The sequence below is a fragment of the Chrysochloris asiatica genome, unplaced genomic scaffold, assembly GCF_000296735.1.
Source record: "Chrysochloris asiatica unplaced genomic scaffold, ChrAsi1.0 scaffold00001, whole genome shotgun sequence".
Classification (NCBI taxonomy): domain Eukaryota; kingdom Metazoa; phylum Chordata; class Mammalia; order Afrosoricida; family Chrysochloridae; genus Chrysochloris; species Chrysochloris asiatica.
This window is the reverse complement of record NW_006408519.1, coordinates 16,003,404-16,019,497: the sequence shown is the minus strand read 5'-3', so window position 1 is coordinate 16,019,497 and position 16,094 is coordinate 16,003,404. Positions and strand designations below refer to the sequence as shown.

The window sequence follows — 16,094 nt, the reverse complement described above, 5'->3', positions numbered from 1 at the left end:
AAATGTAGTTTCATTAAAAAAGATATCACTTTTGCTTGGTTTTGATTTAATTTCTTTTCTTAAAATAGAAAAATTTGGTATTTTCCTCAGAAATTATGAGGAAACATGGTATAGGCTATTCAAAGCATACTTTTGAGAAAAGTGTGGTTATATAGTTAGTTACCCTTTCTTTTAAAACCTGTCACTTGCCAGACATTTGTTGACAAAATTAATCTGTAGATTGTTTTCAAAAAGAAGAATTATTTAGGGCCACAAAAAAGGGTTTACTGTTTCACATTTTGAAAATGTGGTACGTTTGTGTGTATTATTGATTTGGAGGTGTATTGATACAAACTAAACAACAGATCTGATGTGTTTCACATTTTAGTGGTGTGTTTGTATTTTGCCTCTTCATGTTGATTATTCTTAACGTAATAGAAGGGGATATAATTTATTAAACGTATCAGAAATATAAAAAAACAAAAACAAAAACAAAATTTAAAAGAAAAAGTTAGCATCTAGTGCTACTGTGTCCCACAGGTTCTTCTCCATTGACCCACACTACCTCCACTGGTGAGTTACAGGAGCATAACAGGACTTCCACTGGGGCTATTGCTGTTGCTAGCACATCTGCAGATGGTACTGTATCCAGTGTTACAGCTGTCACCATCCATAGACTTTCCGAGGAACAGCGAGTGCAAGTTACGAATCTCAGAAATTCAGGTCTGGACCCCAACACGTCCAAGGACCCGCTCTCTCCTCATCCAGCAGATATACAAAGTACAAGCAGAAGACCAAGAAATGCTGAACAGATAGAGAGAACTAAAGAGCTTGCAGTTGTTACTCATAGAGGTATTGGATGTTATTTTACTTGTGCCCATTTAGTTACAGCCAAAGCTGTGTTTTGGTAATGATTCTAATTTGAGAGTGAGATGAAAGAGAGCCAAAATATAGAAAACGAAAGAACAAGTTTAAAAAAATTCTTGAAAATATAGGTTGAAATAGTCCAAACTTTCATAATTGCAAAGTACAGAAAAATTTAAAAAATAATACAAATGTTAGGAGGAAAGGATAAGAGTAGAAGGAAAAGAATGCACAAAAGGGATAGTACAAACAAATCTAAAGTACCTATTGCTTTTTACATAACAGATATGATGACATAATAAGAAAACAGTTTTTATTAATAAGTGCTTATTTTCATATGGATGATTTATCCCATGTAGTAATACTTAGTATTTGCATGAGATATTTATGTTATACAACTTCTAATTAAAATTTGAGAAAATTGCTATTGGTTGATATCATGGCTTCAAAATTTCAATGATCCTTAATGTTCTAATTTATTTTGTAAAAAGAAATAATACCATGAAGCCGAATCATATACTGGCAATTTTGTAGTCAATTTATATATCTACCTTAAATTAAGCAGTGTAGCAAACATTTTTTTTTTTTTTTTCTTTTTCTTGGTGGGAAAGTTTCAGAGAGAAGTTTTGGAGGAAAATCAATGTTGTATCAAAAATAAAAGGATTTCATTTATTATCACTATATGCATCAATGGAAATATTAATTACTTGACCATATTTAAAGTACAAAATATTTACTCCATTTCCAATTTATCATATATTCTGTAAACTGGCTGTGGTTTGTGTAGTGTGATTAGGTATGTTTATACAGAGCGTGATATAGGTATTGGAAAACCATGCAGTGCTTAGAGTGCACTAAGGAGAGGAATCAAGGCATCTTTACATAAATTAGTTGATATTCATAAAGAAATATCTCAGAAACTCATTTCTATTTCATTTCATAATGAAAGTGCTTACTTTGATTGAAATAGTCTCCTTTAAAAAAAAAATTAAACTTCCATCACTTTGTTTCCATTCTCTTTCCTACCATCAATATTTCTACCCACCAAAATATAGGGATTGTACCAAAACTTATCATACATATATATTTTCGTTTTAAATTTAGGAAACAAAAAATGTGTTAAAATTTATTGAAATATTGATTAGGGTAAAAATTACTTAGTTTTCTTTTTCTATTTGCTTTGGAAAATTTCATGAGCTAACTTAAAATTGAAGAGCATCCTTATAAAGATTTTTCTCTGACATTGTTTATTGTAGAAATCAACTATAAATACCAATAATTCTTTAACCAAAGTCTGTCATCAAATGATATGAAAACTCTGGGGTTGCATTAGTATTTTATAGAACTAGGAAAAGTAACTCAGATTGTAGAAAGAAAAAATAATAGTAGAATGTTAGATTTAATAAATGATTTGGAGATGGTTCAATCTAAATTTTTAAGTATATTCAAATAAATTTCAATTAAGCAACAAGGTTTCTTCCTTGCTAAGTTCCAGTTGAGCGCTCAATTCTCTCCTTAATTACTACCATAATTTTCTAATACCATTTGAGATCCAACACCTGTTTCAACTTACTTGTATAATTAAGTTTCAGAATATAATCTAGTTTTTCAGTGGTACCATTTGCTTTGGGGATAAATATTTTCAGTCATTGATGTTTGAATTAATTATATAAAAGCCTTTGAGTGTTATACTCATTATTATTATCAATGACTTTTACTGTCATTATGTTATTATGACATCTATATTTTAATTAAAAATTATTCTCTTGACTCTTCTTCAGTATCTTACTATTATTTCAGTTATTTTAATTAACCATTATCTTTTATGTTTAAGTACAACAATTAACAGTATATGAAAAAGTAATGACAGTTTTTTGGGGTAAATGAAGTTCATTATTTTATGTATATTACTTAATGCTTTATAGAGCCATCAGGTTATAGTTATAAGTATTAAAATATTAAAACAATCTTTAAAGACGTGGTCCCTAAAAGGGCCAGATGTCAAAATGGAATGGGCTAGAATCAAAACAATGTTCTTTTTGAAATAATTTCAGTTCCTTCAAGAAATTGCAATAGAGTACACGAGAGAGAGAAGGAATCCCATCCTAGAAATACCAGGAAGATTTTGTAGAACATGAGGCTAATTGGAGTGCTAAAAATACCGTCGGAGTTACACAGGCAGCGATCCATATGTAATTTTATAAATAAGAGTCTGTAAACAAATCCCGAACAACTGCTTAATTTTACTAGATATTTCAGAGAAAAAAAGTTTATATTCTCCATGTTATAGTCATAATGTCTTTTGAAAAATGGAAAGCTGATGACGTAATTTCTCTGTTTACACAGCTTTTGTTATTTCCTAGTAACCTTAGGAATAAAGCCAACATTTGGTGATGCCTTGTGGGAATCTTTGTGGTTTGGTGTTTACTCAGATCTCCAAATTCATTTTCACTTTCACAACCACTCTATTTCTGGCCAAAGGGAATTTTCTTTTTCATTTGTCAAGCATACCAGTCTCTGTTCTATCTCAAGCCAGTTTTTCACACTATTCTTTCTTTTGTTCAAACAAACCATTCTAATTCACTCTTCAGATTTTAGCTTAATTGTAGGATAAGCACTGGATTGGTAACTGCCAAGTGGCAGTTTAAACCTATTTGCAGCTCTCAGAAACCCTTTTCTAGATGTCTGTGATTCAGAACCAACTGAGGGCACACAACAATAACAACCAGAAAGTTTAAATCTCCTAGTAACCTGCCATCATACCTGAAAACCTCATCATGACTATGAGTATTTTGATTTCTCTTGTAGATTTCAAGTTCTATGAGGGCATGGAGTAGATGCTCTTGCTTAGATCGCAACCCCAGTGTCTAATATAGTTTCTGACACATAGATGCATTAACAAAATATTTATTAAAATAATGATATTTACAATTTCATTAGTTTAAAGTAATCACCAAATTGACCTAAAGTCTTGAAATCGTTAGTCATCTCCTTTAACCTAATGACAATGTCAAGATGTTTCAGTATTAAAGATAACTGTTTCCTTTATTAAAAAATGACCAGTGTTTATCCCTGTGTCAGTGACTTTTATAGGCAACAATATTGTTGTGAACCCATACTAACTTATTATTTTTGTTATATTGCAACTTCAAAAATCATAGCATAAACTAGTGTATACATGTATCACTTAAATGTTTTACTTTTAAAAACAACAGAAGGAAAAAAAAATCCACTACTGCCAAGTCTATTCCAACTTACAGCGACACTGCAGGGCTAAGTACAACCAACCCATAGGGTTTCTAACACTGTAAGTCTTTACAGAAGCAGACGTGTTTTTTTCTCTTGTGGAGTGGCTCGTGGGTTCAAATTACTCATCTTTTCATTAGTAACTGAGGGCTTAATCATTGTGCCTTATATATTTATAAAACCAAAGGTATTTGTAAGAAAATATAAGTAATACTATAAAATAATTAAATTTTATATGAGCAATACAATGGATGTTATTTTGATGGAGCCACTGGGATTTAAGACAATTCTTGCATTAGCATTGTTGTTGTTAAGTGCCTTCAAGTCGTTTCCGACCCATAGCGATCCTGTATAGGGTTTACAAGGAGCAGCTGGTGAGCTTGAACCGCTGACCTTGCATTTTAAATGGCTTTGCAGTCTGCCACATTAACCCACAACAACACACCAGGACTTAGTTCCTTTGATATTAGGAAGTCTGTGTTGTTTTATATCATGTTATGATCACTTCTTGTTATTTTTCTGTTCATGCTATATTTTAACTTTTATTTTTAAAGTGTTTTCTGATCATAATGATCTATTTCCAAAATCCTGTGAAAATTTCACCTTTTCTAATTGAGAACAGTATTATCATGAGCACAAACAATACAAGGATGCTGCGTTTGCACCTGGCATTAGGTACACGGTACCTGTTTTAATGTGTTAATTTTTATGCATTAAATATATCAATGGTAGTGGTGGTGGTGGTGTGATGTTGAGTCATTTCCAACTCATAATGACCCTGTATAGGGTTTCTGAGGCTGTAAATCTTTATGGGAGCAGAAATTCCCTTCTTAATTTTGTGGAATCACTGGTGTATTCTAATTGCTGACCTTGAGGTTAGCAGCCTAGTAAGCTGCCATGTTTCCTTTACTATATCGCTAAAGCCATATTATCATAGATAACAGAAGTACAATGAGTTAACAGAAAAATCTTAAGATATTTATCAAAGATTATTTTCAATTCTCCTGGTATGGAGCTGTAGGATAAGCACTGGCCTGCTAACCACAGAGTTTTCAGTTCAAACCTACCAGCTACTCTTTGGAAACCCTAAACAGGGAAAAATGATACAGGGAACTAGTTTAATTAATTTTATAATTATACTGTAGTTAATATATAAGTTGTTGTTGTTGTTGTTGTTGTTATGTGCTGTGGAGTTGGTTCTGACTCATAGTGACCCTGTACAGGGTTTCTGAGGCTGTAAATCCTTATGGGAACAAAAATCCTCATGTTTCTCCCATGGAACAGCTGGTAGTTTTGAACTGCTGACCCTGAGGTTCACAGCCCAATTTGTAACCACTACACTACCAGAGATCTGTAATATATAAGTAATACAATTTAAATTGTCTTAGTGAAATAAGTTGGTTTTTTTCACCTCCTACTGGCTCTAAATTATGAAAAGCCATCCCTGATTTTATTTAATTAAATTAGAAACATTCGAAAATTAGATTAAAAGTAGTAGAAGAGGAAGAAAATACTCATAAATGCTGGTAGTTTATATCTTCTACACATTGACACCACAAATAATTTACTATATAATTGGTAGTACTCAGAATACAGATTCAGTTACCATTGACTGAGTTTCAGGTCACTTTGCCATCTGTTAAGGATGCAGGATGCATTAATTCTTAGAGCTCAGTTTCCATATTTCTAAAATAATTATAATAGTATTATAGCTATACAATTGGGTTATTGTGAGGATTAATCATGATATTGGGTGGAAGGGCCAAAAATGCTAAATATGTAACTCAATGAAAAAATAGAACCAAATTTCCCATCATCAATTCTTAGCTTTGGGGTAAGAGATGTAGGCTGGGTCTACACTCTGCCCTTAAAAAATATATTGAGCAAGGACTTCAATATATAAAGCTGCAATTTTTTAGTAAATGAGAATACTGACTCATGTGGTAACTGTGTGTTTTTGATTGAACACTGCCTCTCCTTTACCATCCTAACAGTCATTGCTCCTCTTGACCCTGTTGCTGCTACCACCCAGCCAATCCATCTCATTGTAGGTCTTCCTCTTCTTCCTTGACCCTGTTCTAGGGACTGGTGTCCTGATAATACGTCCAAAGTATGAGAGACAAAGCCTTGCCATCTTGGTTTCTAAGGAGCATTCAGGCTGACACATAAGTACTGGGCAGCTAACTGCAAGATGGGCAGTTCAAACCCAGGAACCGCCTCTCAGAAACCCTACACAGAGTGGCTATGAGTTGAAACTGACTCGGTGGCACTTAACAACTTAATACCAATATGAGCTAAATAATGAGCAACAAGACATGGAAGAAATAAACATTCATTGCACCAAAAAAGAAATGGTTAACCATTTCTGGATGATCCATATCATCAAATATTGATGCTATTGAAGGAAGAAATCCTATCTGCACTGTTGTCACTGGCAACAAAACATCAAACAAAAACTGACAGAGAACCAAATGAGTTATTTCAGCAAATGGATGCAATGCTGGAAGCAGTTGGTTGGCTATGCCAAGAAGTTTGGAAGACAACTAATTAGCTAACAGATCAGAAGAGATCCATATTTATGCTCATTCCAAAGAAAGGTGATCCAACAAAATGCAGAAATTATTGAACAGCATCATTAATACCACCTACTAGTTAAGTTTTCATGAAGATAATAATTAAATACAGAACAAAGAAAGAAACCATTGCAGCAGGACATTGACAGGGAACTGTCTGAAATTTAAACCATATTCAGAAGAGAACATGGCAAGGGGTTGTTGTGGCTGCTGTTGGATGGATCTTTATTGAAAACAGAGAATACTAGAGAGATGTTTGCATGTAATTGATTGACTGTGCAGCGGCATTCAACTATGTGGATCATAACAAATTATGGATAATGTTGCAAAGAATGGGAATTCCAGAACACTTAATTGTGCTCATGTACTAGAGTAGACTAATATAATAGATGTTTGAACAGAACAAGGCCATAATGTGTGGTTTAAAATCAGGAAAGGTGTGGGTCAGGGTGTTGAATGCTTTCACTATAGTCACTCAATCTCTATGCCGAGTCAATAACCTCAGAAGCTGGACTATGTGATTGTGGCACCAGGATTGGAGAAATATTTAGTCATTTGTGATGTGACACTTTCTTGCTTGCTGAGAAAAACAGAAAAATGGAAGCATTTACTGATGAAGATGAATACATAGAGCTTTCAGTTGAATTATACCTCAACATAAAGTAAATAAAAATCTTCAAACTGGATCAATAAGCAACATTATGATAAATTAAGAAAATACTGAAGCTGTCACTGGTTCATTTGACTTCATTCCACAATCAGCACCGATGTAAGCAGGCTTAAAGAAACCAAACAATGTAATACATTGAACAGATCTGCTGCAAAAGACATCTTTAAAGTGTTAATAAGCAAAAATATCACTTTGAGGTATGCCTCACACAACAAGTGGTGTTTTCAATCATTTCATATTCTTGTAAAAGCTGCACATCGAAAAAGGAAGACTGCAGAATTGATGCATTTGAATTATGGAGCTGGTGAAGAATATGTATTAAATCATGGAATTACCACAAGAAGAAGCACATCTGTCTTGGAAGATGTACATCCAGAATGTTGCTTAAAAGTGAAGATGGCAAGATTTCCTGCATATACTTTGGACATGTTAAGAGAAGGAAATAGTTCCTGGAGTAGGACATCATGTTTGGTATGGCAGATGGTCAGCCCCAAAAGAATAAGGTCCTCATGGAGATGGATTTACATAGTAGCCGCTACAATGGACTCAAACATAACAAAGATTGTAAGGATGGTGTAACACCAAGCATTGTTTAATTCCTTATAAATAGGGTCGCTGTGAATCAGAACGTACTCAACAACAACCAATTTAAGGGAGTATGTTGCTGTTGTTAAGTGCTATTGAGTCGGTTGCAACTCAGAAAATCCTGTTTAGTGGGTGGTGGGTTGGAACTGCCAACCGTGTAGCTAGCAGACCTGTGCTTATTATTATTATATTCTCAATATGTAGACAAGTTCTGTTAGTTCTGTTAATGAGTAGTCTTGGTAATTTTGGCTTTCAAATATGTAATATGGATATAGTCTTCTGAAAAAATTCCTGGGTACTTATCTAGTAATTATTAAGTCTGCTATAGTCCTACCCAGTGGTAATTTGATTTGAATGTCTATAAGACTTTTGGGATCCAATATATTAGGAACATTTATAGTCATTGCTGTTGTTTCTTTTGGCATAGTGAGTGAATTCTCACATGCTGTGTTGAATAGCTAACAATCATATCAATAAAATATAGCAAGACCTCAGTATGGTATATAAAGTAACATGAAATTATTTTTAACTGAAAATAAATTTGTTGTAGATTTTTCCCTCAAAACTGGAGTTTAAAAGAAAATCGACTTTAATCATTAGTTTTCAAATAAGAAATAAATCATAAATATAAAGAAAGAATTATTAAATTCAGCATAAAATAGTACAACTTTGGTGAACAATTTTAATCCCAATAAAAATTATACTTCCTTCAGGTAAGCTGATCAGGACATGTATATGACCCAATAAAATGGAAAAATAAAACAGACTTGTTGTTGTTAAGTGCTGTTGAGTTGGTTCCGACCCATAGCGACCCTGTACAGGGTTTCCGAGGCTGTAAATCTTTACGGGAGTAGAAGACATAAATTCTAGTAAATTTTCAGTTTTTTAAGGAAGTTAGTATTTGCTGATCTGTACCAATTTTGCTAAACGAATGGAATGACATTGTAGTATGAGAGACATGCCATTGTTCTGTAGAACTAATTCTTAGGCATCTACTATGTGCTTATCACTAGTAGTCTAATGGGTCACATGTCAAAATGTGTCAATATTTACAAGCATAGGCAAATGATTACTACTGTTTTCTAAAAGTATTCAAATACTTTATAAGGTATAAATCTAATGCATAATATGTTTCAGTTCTTATGTGTCAGTCTTCCTAAGCATTTTCACAATTATCAATACCTATCTCTGTTCATGAAGTACCAGAAATTTAATGAACATCTTATCTCTGTGCTGACCATATAATAAACTCAACAGAAGTGTAGAATAAAGTCTCTGTCCTCAAAAGTAACTGCAGAGAAAAATGACTGACTAATTATGAGAGAGAAAATTATCAAAGAATGAGTATGATACATGACAGGGAATAAGTGATAGCCTTCTTCAAACATATGATATGCTGTCATATGTAAAAAAAAGGCCAAGTGTGTTCTCTTGTATAAGTTGTAGAACTTGGTCTATAGAGCCACGGGACCATACAAAACAGTTTATTATAAAGATTACTCTCCTAACATTCACTTTTATTTAAGTATGAAGGAACTTCAAAAGTTCATGGAAAAATTTCACTATCTTTTGAATTTCATTTTCCCTCAAAATTTTAAATATTTTGAAGTCCTTTGTATAGTTTGTATACTTTCAGGAAGGAGAAATTCCTAAATATCTAATATATTTTTTCAAATAACGTACCTACATAAATAGCACATGCATGCTTATAACACACAAAGGAAAATGACACATTATGACATGGTACCATTTGCAGAATACCATATAACACATGTGTAATTTGCATAAACACATGATAATAAAATGCATGTATAGGTTGGTGGGCCAATCGAGTGCTTAGAAAGCTTTAGAGATAAAAGAACATTTCAATTATATGTTTGTTCTTCTCCTTCTAGTCCTAAAAATATGTATACTGTCTGAAAATACTTTATAGTGGTTCACATAAATTATCGTCATCTGTTTTCTTTTGGTTTTAGTTGATGCGGTTATTTAGTTTTATAAGCAATGTGAAAACATTAACAGAAGTGACCATGATTTCTATGAAGACGTTTAGATCTTGGAACTCTTCACATTCTATTCAATGTAAATTCAATCACTCTAGACTGTTTCTCCTAGGACCCATTGCTCACATGTAGAACTTCAGTTCCAAACTACTCTTCGTTTTGGGGCCTACACCTCACTTGTGTTTCTAGAAAATGCTGAAGACAACAGTGTGTTTTTTTTTTTACTTTCTTTACAACCACATTCCACAATATATTCAGATTTGCATTCTGCATTTATGCATATGTATGTATTTTTCTCTTTCTTCTTATTGCTTGCTTGCTTTCGTCTCTTATTTCCTTTCTTATTTTTAGTCCTTTTTCTCCCCCCCCCAACACTTTTTTTTCCCTATTGTCTTCCTTTTATCCCTATTGTTTCTTTCTCCAACAAATATTTACTGAGCATTTACTTGCTAAGGTCTTTTTCTATTGTTGAGCGTATAATATTGAATAAAACTGAGTAGCTCCTATTTCACTGAATTTATACTCAATTTGAGAGAAAATGACAAAAAACATGGTAGTAAGTGGTGTACAGAAAAATTAAAATGGAGTATGTGATGAATGGGTTACTTTAGATGTCAGAAAAGGCTTTTTTGAGAAGTTAAAATTTAAACTGAGACTTAAGTAATAAGGAGTTATGTTGTTGTTGTTGTTGTTGTTATGTGCCGTGGAGTCGGTTCTGACTCATAGCGACCCTGTACAGGGTTTCCGAGGCTGTAAATCTTTACGGGAGCAGAAAGCCTCATCTTTCTCCCGCAGAACAGCTTGTAGTTTGAAACTGCTGACCTTAAGGTTCGCAGCCCGATTCGTAACCACTGCGAGGAGTTACAGTCATATAAAAAGGCAAAATAGTCTAGTCAAAGAAAATACCTAGATGAAGGGAGTTTGAGATTAACTTGAGAAAAATAATGGAGGCCAGTGTACCTGTAGTTCAGTGAACAAGGGGGATAATGGGGTGAAGAGGTGCGAAAGGTGAACAAGAGCTAGACTATGTAGGTTATGAGGCCCAGGTAAAGAGAGGTAGTTTAGACTCAATAAAATAGGAAGCCATGGGTGGATTTTTGCATGGGTGTGATATTATCTATTTTACGTTTTAAATTGATCACTCTTGCGAAAATTTGAAAACTAGATTATAAATAAATAGAAGCTACAATACAAGTTAGTAACTATACAGAAATGCAGTTGACAGTTGATAGTGATTTTGAGTATTAGTCTTTAGAATGTGTTTCTCAAAGTTCAGTGTGGACACACACCTGGAAGTCTCATTCAAATGCAGACTCTTATTTGTGGAGGCCTCGATGATACTGTATATCTCACACATTTCCAGGTTACAGTGGAACTTTGATTATCAAGATAATTTTTGATCAAGGCGATTATCATACTGTGAGATATAAACATATCAAGTAGTCCCTGCTCTGTGTATTTTCTCCATCAGCTCCTGCTCTCCATTAGAATAATCATAGTTTTAATAAACTATATTGGGTAATATAATAAAATATAAACTTTAATTCAACAAGAGTTATTCTAATGATGGAAAATTGATAAATTAATGAGATATTTTCTGGATCCGTGAGGACAGTAACAAACTCTGTAACCCTTAAGAATGGTTGAAGGAATGTAAGCTATCACATAATTTACAATAAAACATTAAAAAAATGGTTGAAGGATTATCGTTCATCATAATTTTATTACAAGCACATATGAAGGAATGATGAATGAATTCCCTAGTATAGTTTCAATTTTTATCTTTAGTTTTACATATTGAATATCCTAGCAGCCAAAAAAAAAGTAAAGTAAAAAATATAAATAAACAAAACACGTAGTTTAGTTTCCTTTTATCTCCCATGCTGCAAATCTCTGGAAGGATAAATGATAGATACAGGCAAAAACCTAATGAAAATAATACAAAAATTGATTAGAAAAATTTGTAAAATTTCATGAATTAATATTTTAGCATTATCTGCATGTTTTATATTTATGGTGAACTTGAACTTCCTGCTTGAATTCTAACGTCCTAATTCCTGAGATCAATAGCCATTGATTTTTGCAGATTGTTCTCAGAATAAATAATAATAGAATAATTTAAGCCTATTTATATAAAGAATTCTTGTAAGATGTTTCTATTTATTTCTCATTATTTTTTATGTAAGAATGTTATCAACAAAGTAAACATATGTGTAAAAGATTCCTTTTTTTTTGTATTCTTTGTAAATATTGATTATTGCATGCCTTATCAAAATTCTGTCTTTTTTTTTTCTTTGTTTTCTTAACTCTTTCCTAATTATATTATTTTGCAGAAGATTGTATTCAGTGTTGACATTTGTAGCACTTTAAATAGCCATGTCCGGAAATGTACCAATTTATTATTTAAATGCATAATTATTTTTAGTACCATCTCAGTGTATTCATATACCATTTTTAATTATGTGTGTGAAATTGTCAAAACAAAGCCATTCATCACAGTAATCATAGTCTTATATGTCAAATTATTTTGCATGTTGTTGAATACGTAACTCTGAGGAAGAAAGAAAAGAAAAAATATGTCAGAACTATTGTTAGTAGCCTTATGCATTTTTAAATGGTATTAGATAAAAATATTGAGTGCCTGAGGATTTTTATGACAATATTGAGCAATGAAAATGTATCTTTTTTTTTTTTTTTATTAAATGACAAATCTTTAAGTAATCATTTCAGCATGTTTATCCAATGCTGCTCCTCAAATCATTTTTTTATGTTGGTCCTAGATTTTCAGAACTTCTGATGACCCAATATGTTTGTGTTACTTTGAGTAGGTATTTTGGAAAACTGGATCTTTTCATTCTACCTGGGACCATTATCTCAGAACTATGATCCTATATCATTTTATAAATGTTATTTTCCAGGCTTTCAATCACATTCTATGCTCATCAGTAACTAATAATCAGATATTTTTGTAGCTTATTTTTTATACCAGCGCACTACTTCTTATTTTTTAATGGAATGAGTGAAGAAAGTACACTAGTGATCGTATGATGATGACCCATGTTGCACTGATTAGACAGTCCATATACGAAGGGTTCACTTTAAAAATTAGGGATACAATGGCTTCCCTAAGTGTGCAGGTATGGCACTAGAGGATAAACTCTGGACTGCTAACTACGTGGTCAATGGGTCAGTCTCACTAGCCGCTCCCTATACAGGTTCCCCATGAGTCTGAACCAACTCAATGGCACTTAACAACAAAACTTTTTCCAAAATGGCTACCTTAGCTTATTATTTTTACATCCAAGTGACATGGTCAAAGAGAATGTGATATGTGTTGAAATATATTATGGGGGACTACTTTACATTTAGGAGTCCTCCTGTGGCGCTGTGGGTTTATGTGCCAGACTGCAAAGCTGTTTGAACTGCAAGATTGGTGGTTCAAGCTCACCAGCCACTCCTCGGAAACCCTATCCAGTGTCGCTATGGGTCGGAACTGACTCAATGGCACTTAACAGCAACCACTTTACATTTGTGTTTCAAGTTGGTGCCAGTGAGACTCCTCTGCCTTTTGGAGTATTAAGAAATGGTCTTGTGTTAGAGATAATTTTATCTTCTTTAGGATTATTTCAGGGCATTTTCACCCACTTTTGCAACAAGCTGCTTCCTTTGCCTGTAGTTTTCTAGAGCATATGGCTGCCCTGCTGTGCTCAGAGTGATATCACACAATTAAGCCTTACAATTTTAGGAAGAGCAGAACATTCATATATGGCAGAGCAGCATGGTGTTAGGTTTGGGTTGTACTTCACAGGATATTTTTCTCTCATAATTATATCACTTGTATTCTAAATTATGGACTATAACTTTTTAAAATGTGGATGCTTGATTTTTCTTTGTTTAAAATATTCTTCTAATGGTATTTCTTGGTAATACCAAATGTGATTAAATTGACAGACATTTCTAGGTTGATTTTATCTAGAGTGCAGAGATGTTAGAAATTTTTCACTGAATAGACTTACATTAAGGAGAAAAACTTCATCACCTACTCTGGACTTTCCCATTAGAAAGAGATGCAGCCAAGATGATTTTACTAGAAAGACTAGATGATAATTTGAATGATATATAACTTGGATCCACATTTATGATGCACATATTTATAGTTTTAAAATAAAGTATTAAAAGGCCTCAGACCATGAGATTGTACCTAGTACTATAAGGCAATAATTATAGGCCTTGTTGTTAAGTGCCATCAAGTTGGTTCCAACCCATAGCGACCCTGTATAAGGTTTCCAAGGGGCAGCTGGTGAGCTTGAACCACCAACCTTGTAGTTCAAATGACTTTGCAGTCTGATGCATTAGCCCACAGCGTTATACCAGGACTCCAATTATAGGCCTTATTCAGTATTAAATCCAGTACATGAGGCTGACTATACTCCATAATATAAATATTCTTATGGTCAGATAGTGTTGACTACTCAATGTATTAGTTTTGCATTAAAAAGAAGAAAGGAAATGGAATTCTCTGATCTTAACACCTTGTTTTCTAAGATATATTCTAAGGAGTCCTGATTGAATGCTTTTATTCATGATGAAATAGTGGTATAATTGTTTTTGTTGTTGTTAATGCCATTGAGTCAGTTCTGGCCCATAGCCAAGCTGGAAAAGGTTTCTGAGGAGTGGCTGGTGGATTTGAACCCCTGACCTAGTGGTTCATAGTTTAATGCTTAGGATTCAAGTTTTAAAGTAAAATAAACTCACTGTCATCAAATCTATTCCAAACCTATAGCTGTCTCAACTTTCCAAGGCTGTAAGTCTTTATGAAAACATATTGTCACATCTTGATCAAGTTTCCCCGCCCCCCTTGGAAATAAGGAAACAATCAATAGTAGGTTAATGACCAACAACACTCGTTATTATAACTAATTATTATCTTTTGAAGTATGATGTATGTCACTAGAAAAATTAAGATATGGTATTAAACATGGTGCCTGAAAATACTATTTAGGCCAATTCTTTAATGATTCCATTTACAGGGATGTATCTATCAAAGTCCATTAGGATACACTGCAACATGAACTATTTCTAGGCGGGTTTACTTAGTAGTTATGTGCATGGAGTCCTTGCTGACTCATAGTTATCCTGTGTATTATCTCCAAGACTGTACTTCTTACTGGAGCAGGAATCTTCATCTTTCTCCCATGGGGCAGCTGTTAGATTAAAACTGCTAGCCTTGCAGTTAACAGTCCAATTCTTTTAGAAAGTGACTATTTCTAAACATGTTATAAAGGAACCAGATGTACCATGCTGAAACCTTGAGTAGTATGGTTGAGCTGTCACTGGTTCCATCCTGATGGGATGGGGGTAACAAAATATTGGAGAGAGAGTCATGTGTGACAGGCTGACATGAAATGATCTGCAATGTTTTGAAGTTCACAGTCAACATAATAGTGTGAATCTAGGAGAATAAAAATCCTAATTTTATGTTCCTCCACCTTTGTACTGGAGCTCCTCAGAGGATAACAGTCTGCAGACGGGCCCAGTGCTTCACAAACTTAAATGTCCATAACAGTCGCGTTGGGATCTTGTTAAACTGTAGATTCTAATTTAATAGGTCTGGAGTGGTGCTTGAAATTCTGCTTTCCAAACAAGCGCCCAGGTGATGCTTGTACCACTATTACAGTGCTATAGTTAGCTTAGAAAGACTATAGACCCTGAAGATCAAACTTAGAGACAGAAAGCAAACAGGAGGTGAGTTGAATTGGTCTGGAATGTCGAATGAATTTCATAAGGAATAGATGGGTTGTGAAAAGTGCTTTGCTGTTTTCAACAGTCATGAATTTAGCCACATAATCCTCAATTCAACACTACTATCATAGGTAATCTATGCTTATCTTACACAGATGTCAGGTAATGGTACACCGTACCATTCTAGTAAAGAACTGAAACAAATATGTTGCTGTTGTTAGGAGTTGTCCAGTTGATTGTGATTCATGATGATCCTATGAACAACAGAACAAAACACTACGTTCATGTGCCATCTACACAATTGTTACTGTTTTGTTTTTATTGTGAACTGAGTGATCATTTACATGGGAGAACATCAGCTTTACACCATTTTTCATAGCAATAATTACAATCTCCTCAGTGCATCATCATTCAACAGTATTTGCTTCCATT

General features: G+C 33.7%; 1 protein-coding gene across 2 annotated transcripts in view; it reads left to right on the top strand.

Annotated features, from left to right (window-relative positions):
- The window catches only part of CSMD3 (CUB and Sushi multiple domains 3), a 1,928,297-nt gene that overhangs the window by 731,233 nt on the left and 1,180,970 nt on the right, over positions 1-16,094 (top strand). The window contains exon 7 of one of the 2 annotated variants that reach the window (XM_006830657.1): positions 520-831. The exons of the other annotated variant lie outside the window; for it this stretch is intronic. Within the exon in view, the coding sequence (XP_006830720.1) occupies positions 520-831 (312 nt within the window). The remainder of the gene's footprint in view (positions 1-519; positions 832-16,094) is intronic. 2 annotated transcript variants of the gene reach the window in all.